This window comes from Lutra lutra, chromosome 9 (genome assembly GCF_902655055.1).
Source record: "Lutra lutra chromosome 9, mLutLut1.2, whole genome shotgun sequence".
NCBI classification, from domain to species: Eukaryota; Metazoa; Chordata; class Mammalia; order Carnivora; family Mustelidae; genus Lutra; species Lutra lutra.
In genome coordinates this window covers 24,286,081-24,309,016 of record NC_062286.1, presented here as the reverse complement: position 1 = coordinate 24,309,016, position 22,936 = coordinate 24,286,081, and the positions used below count along the sequence as shown (strand labels likewise).

At 49.6% G+C, this 22,936-nt stretch overlaps 1 protein-coding gene across 3 annotated transcripts in view; it reads right to left on the bottom strand.

Annotated features, from left to right (window-relative positions):
* Positions 1-22,706, bottom strand: part of LBH (LBH regulator of WNT signaling pathway) — a 29,602-nt gene extending 6,896 nt beyond the window's left edge. The window contains exons 1-4 of one of the 3 annotated variants that reach the window (XM_047746277.1): positions 22,568-22,702; positions 22,292-22,446; positions 21,813-21,863; positions 14,137-14,239 (exon numbers count right to left, since the gene is read on the bottom strand). In XM_047746277.1, coding sequence (XP_047602233.1) covers positions 14,137-14,214 — 78 coding nt within the window. In that variant the 5' untranslated portion in view covers positions 14,215-14,239; positions 21,813-21,863; positions 22,292-22,446; positions 22,568-22,702. Of the gene's footprint in view, positions 1-14,136; positions 14,240-16,852; positions 17,081-21,812; positions 21,864-22,291; positions 22,447-22,567 lie in introns of those variants that run through there. The other 2 variants (XM_047746275.1, XM_047746276.1) reach the window with 2 other exon arrangements.
* Between the last annotated feature and the right edge of the window lie 230 nt (positions 22,707-22,936).

Genomic DNA, 22,936 nt, shown 5'->3' with positions numbered 1-22,936 from the left:
CCCCGCCACCCCCCCTCCAGCCCACTCCAGCAGTCTGCTGCCCGGGCCATCAGACCCCTCCTGCCCCTCAGCTTCCCAAAGTCTGGGTTTCTTATTTTTCCTGCAGAACAACAATGGATTGGCTATGTGTGTTTATTCCTTCCTAGGAGTGGCTGGTTTCTAACAATGGGCAGATCTCCACCAGCATCCTGCTCTACCAAGGGAGCAGCGAATCCAAACGAAAGTCACCCTGCTGTTTGTCCCCTAACAACATGTGAAGGCAAGAAATATGTATGTTCTTCGAAGTACTTGCCTCCTGCTATTTTACCATCATCACCACCATCATCACTATTTGCATTTTACTGACTTTTCAAAGTGCAATGTGGTTAGTAAGAACAGAAAGAACCAGAGCAAAGAGCAGAGGAGCTCCTAACTGGATTCGGGGAGGAAGAACAGTCTCATCTCCAGTTGGATGCAAGTCGCCTCATTTTCCATCCCTGACACTCTCACTCTGCTCAAATCCCCCTGGCCTGGGGCTTTGGAACATCCACCCTACCCTCTTCTACCCTTCTCTGGTGTCTCTAATCCTATGAGGAGACTTGAGGAGAGATTTAAGGCTTTGTAACAACTGTTGGATCTCCTTCCTTTGGATTAGAGATGCTTAAGCCTCCAGCCCTGAAACTTAAAAGAAAAGGAAATCCTCTAGATAAACACCATCCTTCATAAACATCTCTCAAACACACACCCATCCTGCAGGTCAAGAGTTCCAAATTCCAATTAGTTAGCACTAATTGCTACTGATAACTCCGGGTCCAGTGAGCTGATGGGGATTTGGGAAGGTTAAAGAACATTTCTCAAAGCTCTCCAGGGCACAAAGAGAAAGAGTGCCATTATCCGGCATAGATGATTTCAAATACCCACATCCTATTGACTATATTATCATTGCCCTTTAGAAAGAAGACATGCCTCCCAATCACCTCTGGGCCCCTAGGGATGACAGATCCCTTTCTCTATCCTCCTCCATTAATACTGGCCAAATAGCCCAAAGCCATACCTCCTCTCATTCTGAAAGCCCAAAATGGCACAGCTACCATTTCCAACCATTCTCTCATTCTTGGTTTTGGAGACAAAAATCTTGAACGTTTGGCCTAGTCCCACAGACCTCCCGTCATTGTCTGGAGTCCCCTTCCTGACCCCTAACCACGTGGCTTCCAAACACATCCCTGCATGGAAACAACCCTTTCAAGTCTCTGAGGACTTCCTTACAGCCCTGCCCCATGGCCTTTGCCTGGCTTTCACTCACCACCACCTCCGCAGCACCCCACCAGGCCATTCAGCCTGCTTCAGGCTTCACGGTCTCTCCTGATTCTTATGCCCCTGCCCTGGCTCATCTACCTTCATCTTCCCTGTGCCCTCCCTAGACTAGGTGTCATCCTAGGCTTCTCTTCAGACTCTGCTTCCTGGCTTCATCTGTCCATCACAGGCAGAGGATTTCCCAATCTATAGCTGCACTTCCCCCCTCCCACCTTCCATGAAACATCTCCACTTGGAAGACATCCATCATCTCCAACTCACCTTGTCCCAAAGTGGGGTCATCAGCTAATGGACCCATCTTCCTTTAAATTAAAAACTTTTTTTTTCTTCCCAAACAGGAAGCCTTGCTTGGTAGTAGGCACTATAAGAGAGGTCTGGAGATTTTACTTGGTCAGAACTGCAGTACTGATGCTAGAACACTGAAATGAACAAGGCTGTATTCCTAGAAGCTGTCTACACTAGCAGGGAGACAATGGCCTTGTTGTCCTCTGATCAGACCTATTCTTTCTAGAGCAGTGGTTCTCAAAGCTCAGATCCCAAGCTCCTTTCCTGGAAGGAGTGTCCACAGAGTTAAAATACTTTCTTAATAGTACGAAGATGTCATTTGCCTTTCTCCCTGTGTTGACACTGGCACTAATGGCATACAAAACACTGGGGGGGTGAAACTGCTGACACCTTGGCAAGAATTAATGAATGCAACAGCAGCAAACTGCACCTGTAGTCATGATAGTCTTTACCACCTCACACTCACAATTAAAAAAAAAAAAAAGAAAAGAAAAAAAAAAAGACCTAATATCCTTGATAAAGCAGTCAAAATGAATTTTTATTAAATAATGCCTCTTAAGTACATGTTGTTTTAGTACTGTATGTGATAAAATGGAAAGCCAGCAGATAGCACTCTGCTGCATCTCAAAGTACAATGGTCATCTCAAGAAAAAGCACTCATGTGATGCAGTTACCAGCTCAACTAGCCACTTCCCCCCATGGAACACTGTGTCTACTTGAAAACGTGACTGCCTGATAAACCATGGTTGTTTTGACTTGGGTGTTCGGGGGACATGTCCTCAAAAGTGAGCAAAACAAGCACATCACTTTGTGGAAAATGACTAACAATATTTGTTCCCAATGATAAAAAATCAAGCCTTCAAGCATAAATCGTATCAGCCACTGTAAACATGTTTGCTCCCTATTACTTGAAGGTTTTCTGATGAGACTGGTAAAGACATGCATAAATGTGACTTTCTGATATTTTAGGATGCAATGTGTCCATATTTGGAAGCTCTGTCTTACTCATCGAACATATATTTTCCAAATGATCAACACATCACATTACAAAACCAAAAGTGGGGAAAAGACCCATTCGAAGTGTCAGACAGACTGCTGCTGGATTTGAATGGAAGAGCACAAAAACCTCACTGATAAGGTTTCAGATTCCACGTTGCTGCTAGCCTTTCAGAAACCACCACTTGTTGAATTTTCATGAAACAGCAAAGAAAAATTACCTGAATAAGGCTATGAAGATATTTCTTCCTTTTCTTAACTTTTCTAACAGATTTTGCATGGCCCAGATTGTCTTCATTTACTTCAACCAACATGTATGGCAACAAATTGAATGCAGAAGCAGGTATGAGAGTCTAGCCATTTTCTATTAAGCCAGATATTAAACAGATTTGCAAAAAAAAAAAAAATGTGAAACAATGCCTTTCTTTTCACTAAACTTTGGTCTGGGTTTGGTTTTAAAAACATATTTATCTTTATTAAAAACCATTATTTATATTAATATGTAATGGTTTTACTGCTATTTTAAAGGGATTAAAACATGAAAATCTTAAACATTCTGTTTTAATATCAAAAGACATAGCCCACATAAACAAAGAACTCTGGGGGTCCTAAATAATTTTTAAGAATGTGAAAGGGGCTGAGATCAAAACATTTGAGAACTGCTGGCCTAGAGAAAAAAACACCCTCCAGAGGATGACCACATTAAGTCAAGGTTGAAGGAAGGTATGTTTTAAAACTGGTGAAGATTGGAGGGGAACACAAAGTTGCCTTCAAACAGCTGGAAGGCTGACATGAAGAAAAGAGCAGATTTTTTTTTAACTCCAGTGGGTGGAGCTAGGATCAGGACGGAGGATTTCACCTCATTACACAACATTCTAACAAAGGTGATAGAATCCATTCTCTTCCGTAGAGTTGGGGAAATCAAGGCCAAGAGAAGTGATGTGAGTTTCCTGAGGTGACAGAGTTCTGTAGGAGCAAAGCCAAGATTAGAAACCAGTTATCTAGATTTGTAGCCCATCGTCCCCTGTGCTGTGATGTTCTGAAATGCCATCGCTGGTTATGTCCAAAGAACACCTAAGTGACCCAATACCACACTGCGGTCACGTGCACTCCCGTGTCTGAGCGGCTCTAGTGCCAGTTTGAGTCCACCTGCTTATCTACTCTCTGAAAGAATTTGGAAAAACTCTGTGTCCTTCCACATGTTCTTAAATTGACATCTAAAACTCCTGATATGTTACAAACATGAACATTTTATTTTATTTTTCTTTTTTTTAAAGATTTTATTTATTTATTTAACAGACAGAGATCACAAGTAGGCAGAGAGGCAGGCAGAGAGAGAGGAGGAAGCAGGCTCCCCGCTGAGCAGAGAGCCCGATGCGGGGCTCGATCCCAGGAACCCTGAGATCATGACCCGAGCCGAAGGCAGAGGCTTTAACCCACTGAGCCACCCAGGCGCCCACAAACATTAACATTTTAAAATGGAATTTTTATATCACTCTTTTAAATGTACCCAATGTCTCATAAATTCCAAAGTAACTTGGTATCAACCATCACCCATGAAAAAACTCATGAACAGGGCACCTGGGTGGCTCAGTCGCTTAAGCATCTGCCATCACTTCAGGTCATGATCCCAGGGTCCTGGGATGGAGCCCCATGTCTGGCTCCCTGCTCCACAGGGAGTCTGCTTTTCCCCCTGCCTCTGCCCTTCCCTCCCCAACCCCCCAACTCATGCACACTCTCTCAAATAAATAAATAAATAAATAAATAAAATCTTTAAAAAGATAAAAAATAAACTCATAAACAAGCTCTAAAATCTTGTTCTTTTCTCTGCTTGAAACTGTATCTCCATCCTACTGTTCATTGGAATTTTAATATGAGTTTTTAGTCATTAGCTTTTTTCATACTTCTCAGCAATAGACAGTCATGTGTACAAATGGACAGTTAATATTTTTATGTCAAATGACCGTAAGGCCTGTTAGCGACAACAAATCTGGATTGGCTCATAGCAGCTTTGTAACTGGTCAATAAATATACCGCAAGTAACTGTTCCACACAAAGGTAATCTTTTTTATTGGTTCCTTCATGTGATAGATCGGCGGGATTTGATGGACCTTCCTAGGCAGTAGCATTTTGAATGGCCCCTTTGTCTGATGACCTTCTGGTTTCTACACCCTGGGGAAAGTCACCTTAAAAGACTCAGGAGGGCAAGATGCAGGTCTTTCTCTTATAAAGGGGGGTGGGGGGAAGGGCAAGCTTGACAAGAAAGTAGGCAAAGAACCTGGGGAAGCCCGGCTTCAGGAAACAGGATTTTCGAACAGCAACACAGGGAGGCTGAAGATGTGGGACTAGGTTTCCCGAAAATGCTCTCTGCTGTCACATCCCTTTGAAAATTTCCGTGAACCCCAGGGGCAGCTGTCCTCTGGTTTTAACACTTTGTTAAAACATCAAGTAGTATATACACGGAGCATTCTTAACAAGTAATTTGGCCTGAGGACCTCTGATCTCAGGCTGCCAAGGAAAACAGCCAGAAAAGATCCTAAGGCTTCAACTGCCACATCTGAGGGGCAAAAGACCAAAGAATTACAGGAATCATGATTGAGTGTTAGCTGATCTTTAAGAATGCTTTCATCTAAAGGATACAAGAGTCGGAGAGAAGAAATGCCTTCATGATAACAATAGTAATGCCAGTCTCCGGAAGTTGGACACCATAGTAATTAACGCCTACATGTCCACATACACAGGACAGCTCAATTATCTTACTTGTTTAAAACATATAAAAATGAAACTCTGTATCACTACATAGATGGAAAACAAGTATTACTTGTCATAAGCAGTAACCATAAAAATATACCGCCATTTCTAAAGTTTGCGTTAACACCTGAACGCACTTTGTAAACCACCAGGAATCTGCGGACCCTACTGGAACACTGGCTTGGGATGCTTACTTGTTGCAAAGAACCTGAGGTTTGCACAGTTGTTCGGTAAAAGGCACCTGAGTTCTTGGCTCAAAAGTTCTGTAATGCTCAGATCTGCTTCTAAGAGCCCAGTCCATCCTGGATTCCAGAGAAGCCATATTTCTAAACCATGACTATTCCATGAGCCACACGTGGCACCCCAAGAGAGCATGATGGTTTAGGAGACCATATTTGCATCTGTCCAAACTTCATGGGTCTCCAGGCAGAGATGATATCACTGGTCTTCCTCAAGGTCACTTGGTGTTCCATTGTCATTAACAGAATAAAGGAGACAAGTAGGGCAGTCACCGACCCACATGCATCTGTAATCCAGAGTGTGTCATTATACCCAGGAAGGGACGAAAACATGATCACCAGCTATTTTGCAAGGCTGGCTAAGTGCTGCCTAAACATCATTAGTTGTTATCGTCTCTGCTCAAAATACACAAGGAACAAACTACAAGAAGATGTACAACATCGCCTAAACACTCTGAAATAAACCAAACACCTTTCTGACTTTCGCCACAGAGCGCTTTCATGATCTCATCTCTATAGCTTTATACCCCTGAAGTTCTAGGTGCTAGAGCTTTCCAGGTGAGAAGATTCTCTTCTGATAAACTCTTCTATTTGTTTTCTGTCTTTAAAGTAATATATAATCAAGAAGCTTAATGATGTTGAATCTCTTTGAATTAGTACTTCCAAGAACTTATCCCAAGGAAAGAAATCAGGTCTGTTCAGAGATTCATGTAAAATAATGTTCAGAGCAGTGTTCTTTGCAGGAACAAAATATGCCACAACCTAAAAAGATTTGGCAGTAAGAAGTAGCATGTAACAAAACGAAATGCCTTTTCCAAAGAAAAACAAATGGACAGAGTCACAAAATTATAGTAAGTGAAAAAAAAAATTTACTAGCGCATACACATATTTATCCCAATTTTATTTTTTTAAACATAAATGTACACAAAAATACTAGAAGGAAACATACCAAAATGTTTCAGTGACAGAAATATGGGTGGGTTTTTTGTATTTTAAATCCTTCTAAATTTCTAAAAGAAATCAGTATTACCTTTATAGTTATAACACACACCACTCACACACACAACTTTTGACTTAGAAACTGTCCCAAGACTCTACTCTGAGGAAAAGGTATCAACTATGGACAGACTGATATATAAAGTTATATATAAATCATCATATGATTTGTAAGAGGAAAAACAGAGATAATCTGAAAGTTTTCAACAACTGGAGAATGGGAAAAAGAATCATGTTTTAACTTTAGGATCTAATATTGTACACTTATTAAAAATTCTGGCTTTGAAGCATTTTTAAGATAAGTTGAAATGATGAGATGCTGAAGACTTCCACACTGGTAAGTAAAAAAAAAAAAAAGCAGAACGCAGCTCTGCAATTTTGGCTATGTGAAAATATTAAGGGTGCTGGAAAAGAAGGGAACACTAAATGTGAACTAAAATGTGAACAGCTGTGATTTGGGCAAGGTGAAATCACGGTAATTTAGAAAACAAAAAGGTTAAAGAAAATTAAAATTCCATCCTGGGCAGAGGTTATGAAGACATGGCCAGTGTCTTCATAGTTTGAGAAGTAAGCAGAAGAACAATAAAATACACACTCTGTCAGTGAAAATATGAAATTACTGGAAAAGGAAGAGAAAATTTTCCTATCATCTCAGCACTCCAATCTAAAGCAACCCCTATTAACATTCCACCAGCGGCCCTTTGGTCATAAGTGAGTGTGTGTGTGTACATGTGTGCACGTGTGTGCACGCGTGGGTGTTCGTGTGAGTGTCTACAAGTATGTGTGTATGAGTCTGAGTCTTCAGCAGGCACCTGGGGCTCTGACCACAGACATCGGTGGCTGAGCTAGTGCTACCCACACACCTTGGGCTAATAGTGACCTACTAAATCAGAGCTTGTATGCAGGTCTATGTCTGGAAAAAAAAATTCATGAATTTGGAAAGCCAAGGATGCTTCCGAAATCCAGGGTGGACCAGTGTTCTACAAAGTAAAGGCAGGACCCAAGTTCAAGGTATTTATTATTAATTCTGTCTGAGAACTACCTTCAGATTCAAGTTAGGTTAAGGTCAGACCTAGAAGCCAACCACCTCTGAACTTAGATTTGTGAATGCCCTTCACGCTCAGGCCAAATCTACTTCGGGTGAGAGATCCAGAACCTTCCTTCCTGTTGGCTCCAGTAATATTTGTGGCTGAGAAGCAAGCAGTCAATGCTGCTTCAGCTAAATGCTTGGGTGCCTCTTCTCTATAGTTTGCCTAAAAAAGGAGTTTCTGACAGCGCAGGCCCCTAATGCTAGCAGTTAGGGGGCCAAAGGAGCTCCCAAACTTCCCTTAGATATAAAATGCTAGCTGAACAATAGTCTGGAGAAACTTCTGGCAAATTAATTTTCTTCTAAGAAGATCTGTGCAGTAAGGGGCCTCCCCCAGCCAAGGAATGAAGCAGCAGACATGAGATCTGATTTGCTGATCAAGAATCCCCCTGGGGTGGGCACAGGGACAAGGGAAGGGTGGGGAGGCCACAGGTAGCAGAGGCGGTCCAGCGTCTCTGAACTGGAAAGGAGTGAAGGCTTGACAACTCGGAGCCCCATGTGAACGAGGGCCTGTCTTCATATCCTCCCAAGATTATTTCAGGATTTGGACCTGAAAGATCATTTCAGGACATTCACTAGACACCCAGGAATAGCTCTTGGCTCCGGTCACAAGATTCACCACCCAAACTCATCCCTTTCCCCAATGGTACAATCTTCCTTTCTATTCAACTTCGAAGTCTGGGCCGATGTCAAGAGAATGCTGATGCTTTAAAAATCTCTGCTGTGGGATGGCCGTGGGATGGCCTCGGTAGAGGGAAAGCTCTGCGTGTGGGAAACGGACAGGGGAAGGGTCCAGTGGACCACTGCGAGCTCAGGACACAGGGGCGCAGGGACAGAGCAGTCTCAGACACCGCCCCTGGCTCCGGGCAGTGAGGATCGCAGCACCACTGGACAGGCGTCAGGCCTAACACAGGCCCTTTGAGAGAAGGCTGGGCTGCTCGGTTCTAGCGTGCAACATGCTGGCCGGGGAAGTGAAGAAAGCTTGTTCTCTCCCTGGCCATGCGACAGATTGTTGTGACCACAGTGTGTGAGCTGTTGGGGGTGCTGGGCCCCCCCCCCGGGGGGGTGATTCCAGCCTCCTGCAGGCCCTCACCCCCTTGGGGCATTCTAAAACAGTGAACACGATGTTCACGTCAAGGCTTTGGGCCTAAGAAGGAAGGCACCGGGTCCCTCATACAAAGTAGAGCTGATCTGAACGAGGTAGGCACGGACTTAGAGGCCGCGTGTGTAGACACATGCCCACTCAGAAACGAGGCGCTCCTTGGGCTTTGGCCCCGGGTGGCCCGAACTGCCTGTTTTGCCTCACCTCGTTATGAGCTGTACCAGGGAGGGAGCAGAGCGGACGGGGTGGGGAGAGGAGAAACAAAACTTGCTGAGATTCCAGTAACACGTCGTGGCCACAGCTGGACGTGTCCTGCCAAGTGCTCGGCAATTTTAGCTTTATTTCCCTCCAGGGACAACTGAGGTTTTTCAAGTCTGATGTCGTGGAAGATGATTTCCTAGTGACCGTGGGACTTCCGTGAGGCCACGCAGCAGGGCCTCCCAAACTCTTGAGAACATGTGGGGTACCACCACTGGGCCTCACCAGGTGGTGGATGGGTTCCCCCCGGGAATGGCCTCCTGAGCAGGGCTTGTCGGGGAGGGAGGCAGGGACGACAAGAAGCTCAAACCTCTCTGAGTGCTGAACCCCGGCAGGAAGCTCGACCCATTATGTCTTTCAACATGTGCATTTGCACAGGTGGGAGCACCCGGGGGAGGCAGACTTGGGGCTCTTCCTAAAGAAAGGCTCCACGCAGAGGGGGTTTCTAAACCGAGGCCTAACTTTAGGGATTTACCCAAGCCTATTCGCTGAGACAGGACTTGCGCTTCTGATAAAGGGAGGCAGCAAGAGGGGGACGGGGGAGCCCACTGCTGTCGGGCCTTGCAGAGAGAGGAGACTGAGAGATCCCATCGGGGTGGGGGACAGCTCTCAGCCGGCCTAGTGCTCTACCCCCGTCCTGAACGCCCAGCTCCGACTCAGGCTCTCAGACTGCAAGAAGCAAAGGACAGGACTGTGGCAAGAGGTCAGCACCCCACTCTCCCTCCTCCCTCTGGTGCAAAAGCTAAGCTATCCCTCCCTCCCGTCTTAGGAAGAAGGGGAGGAAGCAGGGAAGTCCTGAGCTCTGCAGATCAAAGGCAAGGCACAGGACGCGGAAGGCTGCGGTGTGCGAAGAGCCGAGCTCCTTCTCCGGTGCCTCCTCCCGGCCGTCCGACAGGCAGGCAGCGGGCTCTCTCTCTTCCCCGAGGAGAGCCCGCTGCCTGTCGGACGGCCAGAGGGATGTCAGGGGGCAGGAGTACGTGACCAAGAACAGCAGAGGGGATACAAGGAACAGCCAGTCAGAGACGCGCCAGCTGATCAGAGAGGAATTTAAAGAGCCTAGAGAAGGACAGAGCTATCAGATCTCGGTCCAGATGCTAGAGAAGGGACAATTTTAAATGCAAACCTAGGAGACATACCTCTCTCTAGAACTTAGTGAGAATGGTAAGACTGCAGAAGGCTCAGTGTGCTGTGCCGGGGGCAAGTCAGGGAGCAAGGCCAGATTGCCGAGAGCCCTTGGGTCGGGGCGGTGCCGGCATCTACAGACAAACGCTCAGGATCCTTCCCCACGCAGGACCCAGGCCAGGTCAGCTGCAGCAGGAAAGGAGACCCCATCAGAGAGGCACTCCAAAATGCTACCCTCTTAGAACCTCCGGAGCCAATGGAGGGCCCCACAAGGCAGCCGCTGACCTGCTTCCTTGAGTTGGGGCCAAGGAAGAAGGTGTCAGCAGGAGATGCTTTGGTGCCACAAATGGGGGTACCGTGGGAGGCCCACGGACGCAGTGAGGGGAGGGAGCTGCCACCATCGGGGATCTAAATGTCCTCATGGGGACCCTCCCACTCAGTCCAAGTGACCCGGCGACTCCCCACAGCCCACCCAGAATGTACTCAGACTTGCATGTAACTGTTTACTCACACCCCCAGCAAGGTGCCATAATTCATGCCTAGTGGGTGTGCAGACATGGAGTTCCCATACCGAGTTGACCCTCCAAATAAATGCTAAGATGAAACCAGGCACTGGCTCTGTTGACTTTTATAGATGCTCACAAAACGACACTAACTCCCAAGCACGAAAGGTAGGGCTGACCCGAATTTTCCAGGGCATAAAGATATTTATCCAAAGCCGTGGTAGGCCTGAGCTGAAGAGACCCTTTAAAAACCCTAAAGCAGAGGGGCACCTGGGTGGCTCAGTGGGTTAAGCCTCTGCCTTTGGCTTAGGTCATGATCTTGGGGTCCTGGGATCGAGCCCTGCATCAGGCTCCCTGCTCAGCGGGGAGCCTGTATCTCCCTCTCTCGCTCTGCCTGCCTCTCCACCTACTTGTGATCTCTCTGTCAAACAAATAAATAAAATCTTTAGAAAAAGAAAACAAAACAAAACCCTAAAGTAGAAGCAAAGACGGCCGGCTTTCAGATCTTCAAACTCAACCTCACCAAAACAACCACCATTCCCTTGGCACCTGCCTGGAAAGGCCTGGAACCAGCAGGCATCTTGGACTGGGGAGGCTGATGGGCACAAAGAAGGAAAGAAGGCCTCCCCTGCCCTCAGAGCCTTGGGCAGGACCCGCACCCACAAAGGGCAGGGCGGCATTATTTCAGAACACAAATGCCACAGGTGTTGAACGAAGAAAGAGGTCACATCTGGGGCAGAGAAATGAGGAAAGCTTCCTTCTTGGGTAGATCTGGAAGATGGGGGAATGACTGACAAAGTCCAGGGTGCCTATCCATTTTACGAACTTGTCTCAAGGTCAAATCACAAGCCTGAGGTTCTTTTTTATCTGCCAAGTTGGGATTGATGTCTCCTTCCCACTTTCAGTTCCTTGGAAAAGCAGGGCTTGGTGAAAGCCATGTACTATTATTACTCTCGGGAAGGATGCCAAGAGCAGAGTTCTGAGATGTCCAGCTCCAGATCTGAGCCCAGCCCGAGCATGCACCGGGGATGGGCTTGGGCCCACACAGTCCCGACCAGTCTCCAGAGCTCCGGTGGGAATGTGTTTAATTGCGTGACACTAGCTCTGAGTGGGCCCAGAGGATATTGGTCATATAACAATTGTTGGATCAGCCGGCTGCAGAGCCCGGCCACCGGCATAAACCGGGGCAAGCCAAGGGGTATCTGGGTGTACAAGAAAATTAGATTAGAGATGGAGTTGCTCTCTCCTGGTCCTGATATTCTCTCAGGGCCTGGCCCCAGTCTGACCGGACAAGCCTTCTCACGGCCATCTGTACCTGGACTGACCATGGCCTTGCGCCGCTGCCCCAGACTGCCTGTGTTCTGGGTATTATGCCCATGTTGCTCTCCCCGGGAGCCCTATGCCCTCCCCCAAGCGCCCACCGCAGCATAGCGCAGACAGCAAGCACCCAGGACAAATGGTGCTCTCCCCCTTTCTCTTCAGCAGGCAACCAGAAGACCTTTCTGAAATCTGGTGACAAGAGCGCTTTGAAGCTCCAGGTAAGCTATTTTGGAAGTGGACAGTAGCCCTCTCCCGGGCAGCAGGAACGGATTTCCCGAGGGGCCATGGGATGCAGATTCTTAGGCCAGCTCCACTAGGAGAGAGTTAGGGCCCTTCCTCAGGTGGCATCATGACATCTTGGGAGCCCGGAGGCGATCTGATGGCCGCTGCTGCGACCCCAAGTCAGCCTCCCCCCACCAACTGCGGTCCGTTCTGCCCCCTTCACCTGTCCTGGCCCTCACTCCGGCAGGGTGGCCCAAAGGTGGAGACAACAGTGCGGCAGGATGTGGCACCTTGATCCCGGGAAATGTTCAAAAGGAGAACACAGAAAGCACACACAAGCTATACTGAGACTGTGTTTGGAAGCGTTCTGTGATGGAATGCTAAAACCCAGAACTGAGAGAAAACCTCACCTGTAACCACAAAGAGATTCGGTCTGATTCAGTGGCTTGGAAACTGGTATCCAAAAACACCCTCACTGGTGGGCCAGGAAAATTCTACCCTCCCACAGGCTCTGGGGCCTTCGATGGTCTCTCACTCTGGGGTCGGAGGGTAGAAAAGCAACCAGGAAAGGGTATTCCCCCCCACTTCCCTCATCTCCTCAGGCCACATGAATACTTCTTTCCAGCCAGCCAAAGGGGCTCGGCCAGACCCTGACACCGAACAGAGGGGCCTTCCTGAGCCTCCCCATCTGAGGTGACTCTGCTGTCACCTACCAAGTTACCTCACACGAACTCAGCTCTCACCTCAGCTCTCTGATCAACCCTCCCCCATCACACACCCACAGCTCTCTATTTGTCTCTTCCTTTACAAAATAAATGCCCTGGAATGGTTCTACAGAATGACTAGCCAGAGCCAGTCGAGATTCTAAGCAAGAACCAGCTCGAGGTCCTGACCCATGACATACCGGAAGAGCGAGGCTTTGCAGTTTGGGACTACAACAGTCTGAGCCTGTTTCTTTGTCTGTTAAACAAAGCAAGAACTCCCACCTCAGAGCTCTGATCGAGAGTAAATGAGCACCATCTATAAAGCGCCTGGCTCATGGCAGACACTCAGTTAGTATCTGCTGAATGGGCCCATGACACTCCATTCATCTTCCCCAGGCCAAGCACCGTTTGCACACAATTTCCCTAGCTCCAAGGTCTTCCCTTAAAAATAGACACCTTCCCCTCCCACATGTAAGAACCTCGGGACTCTCCTTGGAAATATGAGCAGTTCACATCCCCAGAGACAGCAAGGTGCCGTGTAGCTAGCTGGGGGTAGCAGGCGAGCGCACCACAGGTGAGGAAGAGCACTGTTTTAAGAGTCTGAAGGTCACACTGAGGGCACTTTTTGAGGTCCTCCTGTATTTTGGATCCATCACGTAGGACGATGTCTAATCTAGACGCCAGAAATCACACCCCTAAGACAGCTTGCCTCTGGGGAAAGGGCTCCTCAACTCTACATACTCTGAACATTAACTCTTGTGGGCCTCAGTGGGTCAGCCATCACCTGAGGAAGAAAGCAGCATTCCACTCCACCAAATCACCTCTCCCCATAAGCTACCCTTCGAGGTGATGTTTCTAGTGCCCAAGGCACGGCTGTGAAGGGAAGCACTGGTCTGGACTGACTGCTCAAATCACATCTGCCCCCCTTGCTGCTGCCAGTGTGAGAGGCCACATCAGCCAGGATGACTAATGAGTGACATCGGCTCACGCCTGCCGAACCCTGACTGTGTCCCAGGCACCGTGAATGCCTTCCACACAGCATCTCCTCAGGTTGAATCTTTACCACCATCCTCTGAGGTAATGACTATTGTTGCCCCATTTTACAGACAAAGAAACTGAGGCTCACTGGCATGAAGGGAGTTTCCCAAGGTCGCACAGCTGTTCCAGGTGGCACTGGGATGCAGAACCACATCTGCCTCCAGCCCCAGCAAAAGTCACCAGGCTCTGAAGTGCCGGAAGGACCCCGGGATGAACTCACCTGATAGGAAAGGCCGTCCTTTCGGGGGCTGAGGCCCATCTCCTCCATGGATGGGGTGTTCATCATCACTTCAGTCATCTCGGCGGATCTCAGATAGTCAGGGCTGCCGAGAAACCCAGACCAAAAGTCAACAAACACGCGCGCTTTCACATTCCTATCCTTGGTGCTTTCTGCTGTTAGATCAGGGGACTGTCTGGAGACAGGATGAGAGGTGTTCAAAACAGAACTCACAGAAAAACAAGCTCACACCCTGAGGAAGTGCCTTGTAAGCCAGGGCATCAGGGCTCTCGGCCTCCCCCAACAAAGCCCTGAAACGGCTTGGAAACCTCTCTGGCAAACCTCTCTTCCCTCCTCTCCTGTGCAAGTCCCCACTGGCACAGAGAGACTCTGGATTTTCTTTTAAGTGACAGAACTAGAAAAAACTGAAACAGTAGGTAGCTGAGTCCATCGGTCTATATTAAAACCAATTCAACCCGTCTCTAGGGGAACTGCATATTATTTTTACATAATGATAATAAGTCCGTCTCAGGGAAACCAAGTCCAATAATGCTGCCTTCCCAAATTCCTCTCTCTCTCTCTCTCTCTCTCTCTCTCTCTCTCTGGTGTTTCGTTTTTGCAAAATGTCCCACTTAAAGCCCCAAGGGGTCAGCTTTCTGCAAGCTTCACATCTGCCATCCAAACCCCTTCTCTAGGCTGGCCACAGCAGCTGCAAGCTCGCAGCCTGAAAAACATCCCCTGGATTAAAAGCCTTAAGGATGCCCAGACTCTGATTGCAAAGGAAATTTCCAGAGGGGCCAAGCTGGCCCACCAATGGCTGACATGTGAAAGTGCTTTGTACTCTGTAAGCAGGATACAAATGTTCCATTATCCTCACACAAACCACGGGCACAGACAGGGTCCCGAATGCATAATGCCAAATAGTACATACCAAAGTCAGTGTACTCCCTACACAACACCCAGTATTTTCACCATCATGCCTTTACACATAGTTACAAAAAAAGAAGAAAAATGTGGGCAAGGCTTTAGGCAGACTGCATCTAAGGAAACAGGGGTTTCCTTGGATTCTTCTTCATGCTTACTACACAGAGTAGAAACAGCACTGGATTTGGAAACAGAAGCATTAGGTCTGGTGCAAGCTCTGCCATTCAAGAGCTGTGTGATCTTGAACAAGTAATATAACCTCTCTGAGCCACAGGTGCCCTGTTTCTTACCATAACGCTAATAATGCATGTATCAGTTATGCTAAATGGCTAATCTCGGGTGGAAAAACCATGGCAAGCTATTAAGTGCTAACCAACTATAAAATAATTCCCAATTATTTTCCTTCCCTTACTTTCTCAAGGGACAGTAACTCTGATGGGCCCTAACACCCACCTTGGCAAGTCTGGGGTGGCCACCGGCACAGTCTCCAGTAGCCTTCCAAGTCTTACCCCAGATGGCACCTGGCTGCTCACACGCCAGGGAGGTGGGAGGGGAGGGGCGCCCCCAAGGAGGGGGTACGCAAGCCTCACGGGTGGGGGAATTTTTACTTTGTTCTGAGAGTTCATTTCTCTAAACAGAGCCACGGTGGGGGAGGAGAGACAGATGCTGGCTTCCGGCAAGGGTTAGCGTCAGGAAGGGAGGGCGGTGGGAAGGGAGGGCAGATTGATCCCGGTCATGGAAAGGCTGCCGCCGACCCCCAAAGAAACGGGCCAGAAGTGCGCCCAGAGGCTCTCGCCCGGTTCTTCGCCTGGTATAGGGGCGCTCGCTCCTCGCTTCGGGCTGTGGCGCGGGCCCCAAAAGTTGAAGCGAGACGCATGAACTTTCCGGTTCCTGGGCTGAGCAGGACAGCGCGGAGCTCGAACCTGCGGGTTCCGCCCGCCGCGCCAGCACCTGAGGGCGCCCTCCGGCGCCAACAGTGCTCCCTCCGGCCGCTCCTCCTCTTCCCGGGCGCAGGAAGGAAGCGGCAGCCGGCGCGGCCCCGGGCCTCGCTCCGCAACGAGCGCGGCGCCGGCGGCGCATCCCTCCCGGCCCGGATCCCGGGTCCGCGCGAACCTACCCCGCCCCTGGCCCGGCCCGGGATTCTTCCACCCCGGCCGGCGAGGGCGGCTCCCCGGCCCCAGCCCGGGCCCCCACAAAGGCGCATCGGGTTTTGAAGAGGAATGAAATAGAGAGGGTGCGGCGTGTGCTTCTGCTGCTGCTTGTGGCTTTAACCGGGTTCCGTGTGGGGAGAGCATTTTTTCCCCACCCCTCGACGCTCTGCAAAAGCCTCCGCTGCACCAGCTCAGCCCCGCTCCCGCCGGCCTCGACGCCGAGACTTGCATGCAAACAAAAAGAAAAAGGGGAGGGGCCGGGGGAGAGCTGGAGCCCCCTGCGCCAGCTGGGGCGCGTGCCTCCTGCAGCCCTCCGCATTGGGGGTTTTATTAGCGGGATTCAGGCTTGATCCCAGGTTCTCTACCCGCCTCCCCACCTCACCACCAGCACATACACACCCTCCCAGCCGTCACTTAAGTGAGGGCTTTGAGTTCACTCCCTTTGTCTGGATGCTCTCGGCATCACCTCCCCCCACCCCCACCTTTGCAACCTTGACGTTGACTCCTGCACGGGCTGGGGCTGCGGGTGGGTGCCGGCGCCCGCGCCGCCTGCTGCCCTCGCACCCGAGCCCGCAGGAGCGGGCGCCCGGGCCCCGCAGCCATGGCCGCGAGACGGATGCCCGCCGAGGGCGCAGGGTACTCACCAGTGAATTGGGAAATATACAGACATGAAGTCCTAGGGGAGGCTGACCCACGCCCTTGTGATTTAAAAACGGTCACCGCGTCCCGAGTAAGGATGTCAGGGGCGCAGACAGGCGCGGCAGGCGGCGGGGTGCAGGCACTAGGCGTTCGCCGGTCCGCCTTCCGGAGACAACCCCACTGCCAGGGCGTCTGCAGCGCACACGGAGCTCTCGGTTCTCCACCGAGCTCGCGGCCCCACAAAGAGCCCGGGAAGCTGTATTTATAGGGGCGGGGGCGGGGCTCGGGCCCGGGAGGCCCCGCCCCCCTCTCGCCCACTCCTGGAATAACGTCACCAAAATCATGAATGGCTTCAGCGCTCACAGCTCCTGCAGGCGGCGGCTCGGGGGCGCGCTCGGCTCAGCTCCCCGAAGGCCGTGGTTTGTTTCCAACCGGGCTCCCTCCCCAAGACTCACACACGCAGACACGCGCGTGGATACACGCGAGCGCGCGCACACACACGCACGCACCAGTTCAATGTCAGCGCCGCTTCCTGGCGACAAACCCTCCCGCGCCCGCTGCCTGCTCCTTCCACACACCCCCTGGGCACCCGGGGCGGAGGATCGTAGGCTTGAAGAGGGCACGGGACCCGCTCCGGACGTGACCGCTCGGCGGCCGCGCTGCGCGGTAGGAGGGCGCCATCCCTCGACCCTGAATGCCGGACGCCGGCGCCCTCCTTTGCACCCTCTCGCCGTCCCCGACTCATAACTCGGGACCCCTCTTCAGAGTTCATCCCCCAAACCAGGCCCGAGGCGCGTCCCTTCCATCTCCAGCAAGCTGTGTGAGAATGGGAGCATCGCTAAAAAAGAGGCGGTGGGAAGGAGGGAGGGAGCGCGAAGCCGGGGAGAACGAGTACCCGTGGGGATCGCGTTAGCTTGAAGGGGCTGGTCTGCAGCCCGCGGATCCGTGGAGGGTTTTATTTGTGTGTGAGAGGATGTGGTATCGTCGAAGGGTTTTTCCACTGGACACCTACACAACGGCGGCACGGGGCAGAGGGTGCGGGTGGGCACCCCAACCAACCTTGATTCGGGATCTGAAACAAAGAGCTTGGGCCAAACCCCTCCCACACTGCCCAGGAATTACAACTCCAGGGTCTGTCCTGGTGGTCAGGCTTCGCAGCCCCCAGAGCCAGGCTGGGAGTCTGCCCCTCGTGGCGGGAGCGCGTTGCTTCACACCTCTGCTTCAAAAACTCCTGTAAAATGGCTTTATAACCCTGATCTATGTGTGTACTGGGGATTGAGGAAATGTGTGTGTGCAGGAGAGGAAGGGGGAGCTTTCAAAAACTTAGCAAAATTAAATGGGCTTTGGAGTCAATCAGCTCTTTGAAAGGTAGTGAATGTCTTGAATCCATATATAGGCTTAAAAGTGGAAATACATAAGCAGAACTGGGTGAGGAGTGATAGGATTCATGGAGATGTTTGAACAGGGGCAGGACCATGAGGAGGCCCTCATAATTTTCATGAGCCCTCCCAAGCTAACCCAAATAAAAATAACAACGAGGATTAAATAAAAACAACCTTGCTATTTTTGGTCATTCATACATGTCCCGCCTGAGTAATAAACAGTGTACTTCCTATGAAAACACAGCTCCAAGACAACCCCTCACTCCCTGATCCCTCCCCAAGTTGTTCCTTCCAACCAGAGAAATTCAGGAGCTTCTGCTCACCCCCACCCCACCGCATAACATAAATGAGAAATTGATTCATGCTTCCAAGTGCCACCTCTATGGTGTTCCTCGGGGAGATGGTGAACTGATGGGGGCACCAAGGCTCCTGTGGACCCGTGCTAAGGGGAGATGCTCCAGTACGGGATTACTGCTAACAGGGTTGTTTGTGCCTTTTGCAAGGGGGGAGAAGTTCTCAAAAGGCTGGTTGGGACATGTAGTCATCTAGGGAGTCAAAGGAGATGCCCGTGCTCGGAGAGCCGGTTTACACACTGTGGCTTTCCAGGGACTAATGTCGGCCCTGGGAGAGCAGGGTTCCTGTCTTCTGCCATTTCTCCCCAGTAGCAATCCCTGGCAAGGCCTAGGATGAAAAACTGACTCACCATTTTCATAAACCAATAGCCCCACCCCCCAGTTACATATTGATGATTACTGCTTGCGAAACTTTCTAGACTCAGAAAGCTATCCCCTACCCCTGCAACACACACACCCTTAAAATGGCCTCATTTTGAAGAGGGTGGGATGTAAGGTCTCCACCAGCAGATGTCTGGGCTCCTGAAAAATCCCCTGCATTGGAGAACCTTGGGGTAACTCCCTGATGCCTGCTTTTTTTTTTTTTTTTTAAAGATTTTATATATTTACTTGACAGAGAGAGACAGCAAGAGAGGGAATACAAGCAGGGTGACTGGGAGAGGGAGAAGCAGGCTGTCCGCTGAGCAGGCAGCCCGATGCGGGACTCCATCCATAGACCCTGAGGTCATGACCTGAGCCGAAGGCAGATGCTTAACAACTGAGTCACCCAGGTGCCCCCTGATGCCTGCTCTTGAGGAAACTTTATATTAATGGCCATTTTAACTGAAATTTACTTCTTGTCAGTAAGTTGGAGTGGAAAGCAAGCCTTAGGTTAGAACCTCAAATGTACTCTTTGTTTTCTGAAACCATGGCGACACATTCATTCATATGAAAATAGGGGAGGCACGGGGCTAAACTTTGATGTCACTATAACAACTATGCCATTTCTCAATCATAATACTTGATGTAGTGCCTTGCCGTTTTCAAAGCATTTTCAGATCTCGGCTTTCAAAAAAATGTACTAAGAGTCCCATAGCACAATATGTGGTCCCTGGCCCAGAGTGTGCAAACAGAGTCTGAAATAAATTAGGGCACTTGCCGGAGATCACGCAGCTACTCTGCTACATGGCTCTGATCATACCTGTAAAGACACAGGGTATTTAAACATGCAGACTGACCACGGCTTCCCAAATATCCTATGAGATAGGTTTCTATCCCTATTGGTTTCAAATAAAGAAACAGAAACACGACTGAATGAAGTGAACATAGAGCCCCAGAACCTTAGAGCTGAAAGAGACTTTCCAAATCACCGAATCCAGTCTCCTCATTTTACAGGTGAGAAGACACCTAAGAGATTAAATGGCACCTCCAAGGTCACCAGGCTATTAAATGGTGTAGATGGAACCTGAACGCGGGCCTTCAGACCACTGGTCAAACGTTCTTTCCACTACAGTGCTATGCCTCTGCCAAGTCAGCAGCGAAAGTCAAACTCGCGATCTGGACTCTCCGAACCCTGTCAGCCCACCACTGGGGATTTCCTGAGCACCTACTGTGTACCGCTCAGGGAACTAAACAGCCCTCCGCACCTCTCCCTCTGCCACCTTTGCTTCAGGGACTCAAGAGTCGAATTGCAATTCTGCTTCAACAAAAATCCAAGTGTAATCAGAACCGCCTTGCTTTCCAACATCGCCTAAATCCAGTTTCCCAGCTCCTTTTCTCTCGCACCTAAAATAAGAATTAAAAAAAGAATAAAGGTACTCAGTTACCCGTGGCATCCCTGTGCAGGTATGCAGGCCATGTAGCTAATTATTCATTGAGTAAAAAAGTCTCCATCTAAATTCCTTTGCAGTGTATTTCCATGCTTTATCTCCCTCCTGCCTTGCAAAAAGACAGCATTCCTTTTAACCTGCCTAGCAGTGGTGACGTCGGTGCTGTGTTCAGCTCCAAGGGACTTCACAAAGTAGCTGTTGCCTAAGGTGCCCTTGCATCTGCTAGCATGTTTACCCCTCATGATAACTTTAAGACATAGGCACTATTGTCCCATTTGTCAGATGGAGAGAGGTTCTGAGAGATTGAGTAACTGGGCCAGGGCCACATAGTTCTCAAATGGCTGAACCAGAATTTGACTCTGGGTCTTTGTTCTAAAGCCTCTGTTTTCCCCACAGTCCTAGGCTTATCCTAGCCCTTGTGCCTTTATTTGTTTTAACAGATCAACTACAAGCTGAATATAAAATGTTAGCTCCAGGGGCACCTGGGTGGCTCTGTCAGTTAAGCATCCAACTCTTGATTTGGCTCAGGTCATGATCTCAGGGTTGTGAGACTGAGCCCCTTCTCATCCCCCCCATGCCATCACCGTTGTCACCATCGTCATCACCATCATCACCATCATCATCATCGTGGGGGGTGTCCGTGCTCAGCAGGGAGCCTGCTTCTCTCCCTCTCCCTGCTCACTCTCTCTCTTTCAAATAAATAAGTGTTTTGCTTTGTTTTGTTTTTTAATGTTAGTTCCAATAGCAAAGACCAGAACTACTGGAATCCACCCTATGGGGTAGGGCTGGCAGAATAAATAAATTTCCCACCCTGGGAATCTGGGAGCTTCTTAAAGATATCAGTCAGTCTTGGGGTTTAAAAAAAAAAAAACATGAGTAGAAGAAGGGGAGTTTCTAGCCAATTTTTTCAAGGAAACTCATTTGAGTACATAAGAAATCTGAAAGGCAAGAATGTGTGGGTTGATGTGAGGATGAAATGAGAGAGTGTTATGAAAACACTTGGTAAGCTGGAAAGCACTGAGCAGACGCGGGGCTTGTTTTTAAGGTGTTTTGGGGGAAAAGATGGGGTTCAGCAGAGCTGATTGTATCTGCTTTGGTTTTTCACTCAGTTCAGCCATGGACCGCCCCATTTTCCCCTGGAGTCCCTTGACTGAAGTTTCCAGCGCTGGGTGGGGGAGGGGGAGTGCCAGACATGAGAGGCAAGTAGCAGAGCTCTGCCCAGTGGGTGCTCCCAGTATCCCCACATCACCCCTCACCCCCTACGAGTTCGTCTTTGGTGCCTCACAGCAAGTGTCCACCTGGGTTCTGGACACAAGGTCAATGCCCGTTTGTGGGCTGCTTTCTCACATCAGCCATCAGGTGACTAGTCCTCACACGAAACCACCAAACCTACCAGACAAAATCCTCTAGCCTTTGACTTACTTTGCTGTGAGTTCTCAGGCCCGCTGCACGGCTTCTCTGTGCTACAGACGCCTAAAGCAATAAAGAAGGCAAGAGGAAATCTTTTGAGTTCTCAGAACACTCAAGGCTAAGAGAAATTTCTTCTATCAGTGCTCGAGGGGAAGTGCTTTGCATCCTCCCATCCAGGCTCTGAGACCCTACAGAAAGCCTGTGGGCACTCTTGCCCTGTACCGTCTTAGGAGGGGCCTCCTTCTTTCCACCCAGAACCTCCTCACCCCCCAAAGAAGCCTGCGATCTGGCAGCCCACAGACTCTTGCCTTCCCAAATATCAAAGAGATTCAGCCCTGGCTTTTTCTTTATTTCTATCAAGGGGCCTTTGAACCAAAGGGATCTTGTGAGAAAGAAAACTCTACGGAATCTTTGGGGTCCAGGCTCTTGAAAGAAAACACCCAAACTGGAACCAGTTCAAGGCTCTCGTGTCCAATTAAGGAAATACTCACATTCCTATCCTAGCTCCCGCTCCGGCATGCTTTCTCTCTTTCCACATCTACACAGGAATGCATGTTAACAGCCAGAAGAGAGGTTCCTATCACCAGGACCCGTATCATATAGCACAGGGCTCCTCGGGGTGGGCTCCAGCCGGCTGACACCTTCCCTGAGTTAGACAAAGAACACACACCACGGAACAATCCAAATTCCCTTCATACCTCTCTGGCTCCCCCTCCCCCCCGCCCCTATTTCACCCATAGCCCGGGACCAGAGGAACTCTGTCATACCTGTGGGTTATGAAAAAAGAGGAAAACACAATAGTTTCTTGTGAAGAAAGGCACTTTCAGTTTTCTTTTCAAGTATACAGGATGTCGCCCTGCTTCCTCCAGGGGCAGCTGCGTCCCTCCTGGTTTCATCCCCAGGGCTCCGAGGAGGAGGAGTGTGCCGGGGAGCAGCTCCTTCAGAAGGCCTCTGCCAACTGTAACCCGAGCTCACACCAGCTCGCTGGAGTCCCAAGTGTGCTTCACACCCACACAGTGCCCAGCCCTGGGATCAGATGGCCGGGTCCATATTACACTTTCCTGCCCTTTCAGCAACAATTCCACCAGGTCCTGGGAAGCTACTATGGCCCCGACTGGGGTGACTCCCAAGAAATC